This window comes from Penaeus vannamei, chromosome 30, assembly GCF_042767895.1.
Source record: "Penaeus vannamei isolate JL-2024 chromosome 30, ASM4276789v1, whole genome shotgun sequence".
Classification (NCBI taxonomy): Eukaryota; Metazoa; Arthropoda; class Malacostraca; order Decapoda; family Penaeidae; genus Penaeus; species Penaeus vannamei.
Window position 1 is genome coordinate 5,806,589 of NC_091578.1, and position 7,500 is coordinate 5,814,088.

Here is a 7,500-nt window from a genome sequence, read left to right on the forward strand (position 1 = left end):
TGCATGCTTCTGTTTCTTTATTAACGATTGTGGTTTGAATTCATGGGACAATGATTTGTGAAAAAAGAAAAAAAATGTTTTGAGATATCCTGTAAAATCATAGATTTTTTCTGGTACAGCTAAGTTTAAACAAGCCTTTTAGATAAGCTTTGGAAATGAAAGTACAGTTTACTAAAGAAATTTTCTTGAAAATCTAACACTTTGGTAGTCACATCATACACGTTCTTGAAGTATTTAACCCCATATTGTGTTGTATTTGATATATCTGCTTAGTTAGGCCTACCCTACAGGCTTATTTTTGGGCTGGGTGTTAGGCCTAAGAGTCAATTGGTTGCTGGGATATGACACCTAGCCAGTAGCTCTCTCAGCAGGGCTTTGCATTCAGGCTTGGTCGTGTGCTTTTGAGCTGAAGGTGAACTTTGCCTCAGTTCAGACATCACAGATCAACAAGCATCATCCGGCACTTTGCCAAAGCACCTGGTAAGAGATAAAGTAGTCAGCCTGTGATTAGGAATAATGCAAGATGTTGTGTTCTTACACTTCACACCTAACACCTTAGAGCAGTGTTGTCCAAACATTTTCGCCTATTATACCCTTTATTACCTTCTTGTACTGTTACGTACCCCCCCCATTTTTATTTAGGATAACACAAATAATATACTAATTATGAAAAGGCTGCATTGCAGAAATGTTGGTCAATAAGTTCATATTTGATACATGAATAAAAAAGATGATTTAATAACAAAATGCTTGAAAAATACTTACACAACTCACAACAAATGTGAGAAGTGAGGCGTGTGTGTTCCTTATTTGTTCACGTACCCTTATGATCTATATTGCGGACCCCAGTTTGGACAACAATGCCTTAGAGGATAGATCATTAGAATAGGGCAATTAATCAAACCAGTGACTACATTATTTCAAAAGTGGGGTGACAGACCTCCTTCGGCATTGCTACAGGTTTTTAGAAATGTATAGAGAATGAGGAGTTTTGATGTGAGAATGAGCCATAGGTTATTCTTTGCAATCTTTGCTTCAGGTACTTCAAATGTCTATTGCGTCTGTCACGAGAATGGCTTCCTGCAACTGCTTCCTCTACTTTGCCTATGGCTCTAACCTCCTCACTGAGCGCATCCACATTAACAATCCTTCAGCTAAGATGGTGGACATCGGCAAGCTGAAGGTGAGTGCCGCGTGTTAATACTTTTACTTCGTGTGGATTGTTGCTATTGTTGGTTTTATTTGTTCTTCTTTTATGGTATCATAAGCTTTGAAAACTAAATTCCTTACGATATATTTTTTGGTTGTGTAGTGCTCTCCATGAAGTATATATTTATAGAAAATGTATGGATATACATTTATTCTTTGACATGTTGGAACTAAATGGGATTTTTACTCTTGATTTAATGTGGTTAAAGAATCATTGAAGGTGTAAGAACAGGTGTAAGATTAGCTCCTTTTCTTAAGAATTGCTTAATGTTATATAATTTAATTTAAGTAGGAAAAGAGCATAATAAGAAATGAAAATAATAATATGTTAAACTCATCAAGAGTTCCTCTTTGGATGGTTAAATAACCAGTTATTTATCCATCTGAAGAGGGACTCTTTGACAACTTTGAAACATTGGAATCTGTTTTCATTTTTTATTGTGGCTGTTTTCCAGTTCATCTTTGTGCATACATTACTGTATTTGTGTGTTTATAATTCTATATCTTTAGGACTACCGTCTGGACTTCAACTACTTCAGTCAGCGGTGGCAGGGAGCAGCTGCAACCATTGTGGAAGACCCCGGCAACCACTTGTATGGAGTCCTCTGGGAAATTGCCAATGAGGACATGAAGCACCTGGATAAGTAAGAGGATTTAGAAACTTTGAAGACAAAATCATTGTTAGCTGAAACGTAATTTTTCATGCTTTGGATTACTTTCACATGGATATGAGTTGAAAGGAATGCATCCGGAAACATAGCCATAGACTTTAGGAAAGGGGAGGCACCTGTTGTGGAAAATGTATCACTGATTTAATCTGCATTTCATGTAATTTAGTAAAATACAAAAAACTGGCTTCTAGTGGCTTGAAATAGTTTTTATCCCCAATAGATATATAAACTATACTTTCCAGGCAAGAAGGTGTTGACCATGGCGTGTACAAAGCCATCGAAGTAGATGTTGAGGCGTCTGACGGGAAGATGGTGAAAGCTCGCTCATACCAGCTCATACGGCCCCTGGAGAAAGACAGACGACCATCTTTCGTCTACCTGGATGTCATCTTGCGAGGTGCCAAAGAAAATGGGCTTCCTAAGGTGAGAGGTGGAGGAATAAGAAAATGTTGTTGATCAAGATGTAGGCTGGGGTGGCCAACTGAATGTGTTCCTCTTTCTGTTGGTGCTTAATATCACTTGATAATGCGAAACAGAGTGTTTTCCAGAAAAGAATAAGTCCATCCAGACCTATAAGAATTGACAAATGTATGCTCTCCCACAGAAGTTACTCTTTTGATATAACAACCTATGGAAGCAGTAGACCCAGGTATAATACAGGAGCCAAGGGGTATTTGGGGGGTCAAGAGGGCTCCTAAATCACACTCTTGCTTTTTGTAGGGGGTCTCCTGGGACATCTTTTTTGTGAGGGTAATAATGGAGCTATTCAGTGTTTTGTCTGAAAAGTCAGCACCCTTGGATACATAAAAAATTGGGGGTAGGAGAAACTAGAATAACAATAACTTTTGAACTAAGCATAGTCATGTATGACCACTCATTTTGTAGCTTTGGAAGTAAGCTACAAGATGAATGTAAGCATGACCACTAATTACAAAGGTCAAGGTCACCAGAGGTTAATCAGTGGTGAAATTTAACACCAGTCTCAAATATAGGGCCTTTAACTACAAAAATCAAGCAAGTGATTTATGGGCCCTCTCGACCCCCAAAATATCCCTTCGCTCCAGGACTAGTTGCCAAAAAATTAAATTATACAAATAGATTTATAAATTACCGCTGCAATACAAATAAATCATACAGAACTCATGTGTCGCAGTTCGGCTTTCACTTGATTGCTGACACTTACTGCCACTTTAGGGTAGGTGGTAATTACACGTGTTGATGAACATGGGAATGAAAAAGATTGTTTGCTTGCGATTAATGATTACAGCTGAAAGATTAACCACTTGGTGACACATTTAAAGGCACTCGCATGGATAGTTTATCACTAATAGTTTCATAAAGATTCATTTTGTATACATAATCTGACTTGAAATATTAAGAGGGGCATTTTAGTTTAGTAAGACTTAAGACTAGTTGTGTTGTAGCATTATGATTTCTTTAAAGACTATTTCTGGCCATATTATTTATCAGACTATTTAACTTAACATAAAATATGATATGACTTAAGTTATGACATTATAACTTTATACAAGGCTTTTAAGCATGCTGAGACCGAACTCTGCCTTAACCCACCTTGTTTGTAATTTTTTTTTATTTAGTGATATCCAGACTCGATGAGAGATAAAGAAAGAAAATGAATAGGAAGTAAGATAATCAGTGTAGTAGTTAACATATATATTTATATCTCATTTCCTAAAGATTTCATTTGAAGTAGGTTTTATTCAGCAACATCTTATGTCTCTTTATTATTTATGTGATTTCTTTATAATATTGGTGCAGTAGTATTATATAAACCAAATAATGTTATATAACAATGATAAAATGTGGTATACAATCTGCAGTTCAGTTTAATGTAATGAGAACTTAGACTATACTATTACCACACATAAATAAGATAAATCTATGTAACCAGTGTGCACTTGGTAATAATGGACTTATGAACATTTAGTAACTGCGATGCCCTCATTATTTTTTAACATGTCACTATACCATAAGTGTTGGGAGGGTGGGGGGGTCAGTAGTGCCTTGTCCTTTAGTTTACTTCTATATATATGTAGATTTTTTTTATACTGCCTTCAGAGAAATATTAGAATGTTTAATCATGTGTTATAAAAGCACTCACTAGCTACTGTGTGACTGATAATTGAATGTACAGATTCTGGAGACTTCAGGCTGTATTTGACCAGTTAAGCATTGTAAACTGTTCAGTTTTATTCAAGCTGATTTGGCCACTCAGTGTGCTTTTGCTCCTTTACCATAAGTGTTTTATACTGTGATGAAAATCAGGGCCCTCTATTTAAACGAATTGCAGTTATTTGAGAATGATAATACTGGTAGAAAAAGATTATGATGATGCTAGTTGTGGTGATGGTCTGACTATAATACTGAGGTTGTTCTGTATTCCAGGATTACATAGACTTCCTGGAGGGCATCGAGCACAATGGCTACAAGGGCAAGGTGGAAGTCAACCTGAATATTAATAAGCAGAATGCTGATTAAGTGTCGGCATCGCTACGGTCTAAACTGTTTGCTTGGTTTTAAGGAACAGATTAAGCATCTTGAAGGTGGAAGATGTTGAGTTTTAAATTGTTAAGACTGTGTATTTTGGTTAGGTGTTTTAAATGTGAGTTCTGATATTTATTTGTTGAGTGTTATATTTATTTATTTATTTATAAAGTTGGTCTGAGATCAGCTTTTATAATTTATATTTGAATATCTAAGACAATAGATACTTCATTTGATGTGTTTAGGTTAATGTATTGATGTAATCTAATGACCTTATATACATGTTAATTTATGAAACTGATGTTAGTAATAACATCATAAAAATATTACTATTATTTTCCTCATATTTTACTGGTAATAGATCATGTGTTGTGTTCTATCCTATTATTTCTAGTCACTGAATATAGTTCACTTTAAATTGCCATGCATATGACTGTTTCATGGCAGCTGAGATTTGAGCACGTGCATCAGGAGGAGATCGAGTAAGAGAAACAGTCAAAACTGTTTTCCTTTTTTTTCTCTCTCTCTTTCTTTAGATGGTTACACTATTTTTCTTAATTGCTCTTTGTCCATTATAGTTTGCATGCCATTTGTAAAATGTTATTTTGGTAAGGAGAGATTTTGTTATCGTATACATTTTTATGGTAGCAGTATCATTTATATTTCCATGACTGTTATAAACAAATTTTGATAAATGGAAAAGCACCAGCAGTAAGATATTGGGTATGAATATATGTTCTTAAGGTGAAGTGGATTTGTCTTGTTCTGCTAGACTAGTTTGGTATGCATTCAGTTTACATACTCATTAATGTTAGGAGATGATCACTTGTTTTATTGCAACCGGATGACAGTAATGTACTTTCCTTTTGCAATATCAGTATTGTCAGTTGCAATATTCTTAATGGTATTGATTTGGCATCTTGTAGACATATCAAGACTTCCCTGTCATAATCTAGCCTCTGTAGCCCAGTAACCATTCCTAGCTCGACAGTGCTCCCATCAGCCAAGTAGCAAGTAGGAATGCAGGCTAGCTCACAAAATGACCCTTCGCTTGTAGCTGATGCACTCTTCCCTGCGAGTAAGGTCAGGTCGCATTACTACAATAACAATGTAACAAGGTGTTTCAATGCATTCTTAACCACACTCTTTCAATTACCATGGAGGTTCCCATACGTTGTAGCATGGATTTAGAGGCCAGACAGTATCAAGTGCTAACCAATATTTGGTGGATTGTTAGGTTAGTGTGATGGTCTGGTGTAGACTATGATAAGCCGTTCTCTGCTCACTTCTCCTCACTCAGCTCAGAGAACGTAGATATACCCAAAAAGTAAAAATCCCTGCAGTTCCTTAATGTTAAGGGATTCAAAGAAGTAGGCTTGTGAATAGGCCTTCAACCCTCTCAACCACATCAGTTTATGGAAAAGTAACTTTGGGTAAATCTTTTTTCCCCAGTAACTTTGTTTTGTTTGTATATTGTCCCCTTGGCAGTTCTAGTTTACAAATGGCAGTGTATAATTGATTGCTCTTATCATTTTAATAGCATTTGTTTATTTCAAAAAGATTGGTACTGGCTGAGTGCAAAGTCAACAGTTACATGAAACACCAAAATCACTTCATGGTGCTGGATAAAAGTCACAAGAACCAATTTAAACAGAAATCATGTTGATATAAACCAGAACTTTGAGGGTCATGGTCTGGGAAGTTTATATTTAATTGCAATATGTTTTTTTTCTTTTCTTTTCTTTTCAATACTATTTTTCATAATTTCAGTCATGAAAATCAGCTAGTAGGAAATATGAAATAAGTTAACAACCTTCAGAAGTTTTTTTTCCTATAAAGTAAGGATGAAAATTTGGGCATCTATATTACAGTTTTGAAAGACTGCCAAAGAAACAAATGGAGTTATTGTTAAGGAAGGTTATATTTAAAACTAGAGATATGAAATTGTGCATAAGATTAAGACCTCTATGTAAGTCTATGAAAATAAAGAGTCAGTTACATTAAGGTTAGATAAACTAAGGGAGATGATTATGGTCAAGTGGATGCCAAAGGAGAGAAGAAAGTTTTATTGATAAGAGGAACTTGTGATGGATGTTCTTGAATGCTGTTAATGTTCTGTGGTCTATTGTATATGCAAGGTAACTAAATTTTACATTATTTTGTTATTTGCTCTCTTTGACTTTTACAAATGGTTCTATCTCTATCTCTTCATCATTGTTAATGTTCTTCTTTTAACCACAAGAAGAGTAATGAACAGGACAATCAGAGAAACAGTACGCCTGGGCACTGAATGATTGTAAAGTGGGTATTTCTTTCCACTATGGCATTTAACTGTGTAAACGAAACCGTCTCGCAGCAGAAAAAATCTGCTTGGTGCAATGCCTTCATTCCTACCAGTATGCATTTCTTATTGTCTGTAACTGCAAGCAAGTCTCTTAAATTGAGGCTTTGTCAGGACACTCAATGTAATTATTTTGGTATTTCAAGTTATTTCAAGGTGTATTCAGAGGCACAAGGTGGTGATAAGATTTAGTGTCATTCAAAGGAAAACTCTCGGCACAGTATTGGTCGATACAGGTTTGGGATTTTATGGTTACATTTCAGAAGGATGTGTATATATATATATTTTTTTTAGTTTTTTTGCCTTTATTTTTTATCCTAACTTTTTACCAAATTGTAATGCATTCCTATTTTTTTGTAGTTTTCTGTAACAAAACTGATTTTGTTTGTCCTGTTTAAATTGTTCGGTAAAGACTGTGAAGAGAGAAATGTTTGTTGCTCTGTATTTAATTGTCTGTATTCTTAACATATGTATGTGAATAAAAATCACTTTTACTCTGAACATATATGGCTGAATATTAATGACATGCCATAGGTCCTTAAAGAAAAACATTGATTTACAAGTCGTGATTGTAATATTATTTACATTTTAACACTTTGTGATTTAAACTGAGTAGTGAAGTTTAGTGTACCAAAACCATAACATTCATGATAAAAAAGCACATTGATTTATTTAGAAAACATGTTTGTGTGCAGATATGTACTTTATTACTGTCACTGCAGATATGTGGATGTGAGGATTAGCAGTGTTGCATTATGTTGGCATGGTGGCATA

General features: G+C 35.1%; 1 protein-coding gene across 2 annotated transcripts in view; it reads left to right on the forward strand.

Moving 5' to 3' along the window:
- The window catches only part of LOC113828393 (gamma-glutamylcyclotransferase), a 17,674-nt gene that overhangs the window by 8,927 nt on the left and 1,247 nt on the right, over positions 1-7,500 (forward strand). The window contains exons 2-6 of one of the 2 annotated variants that reach the window (XM_070142868.1): positions 369-480; positions 1,040-1,183; positions 1,720-1,853; positions 2,123-2,303; positions 4,287-7,500. The exon at positions 4,287-7,500 is cut by the window's right edge and continues 1,247 nt beyond it. In XM_070142868.1, the coding sequence (XP_069998969.1) occupies positions 1,049-1,183; positions 1,720-1,853; positions 2,123-2,303; positions 4,287-4,379 (543 nt within the window). In that variant the 5' untranslated portion in view covers positions 369-480; positions 1,040-1,048 and the 3' untranslated portion in view covers positions 4,380-7,500. The remainder of the gene's footprint in view (positions 1-368; positions 481-1,039; positions 1,184-1,719; positions 1,854-2,122; positions 2,304-4,286) is intronic. The other variant, XM_027381359.2, reaches the window with a different exon arrangement.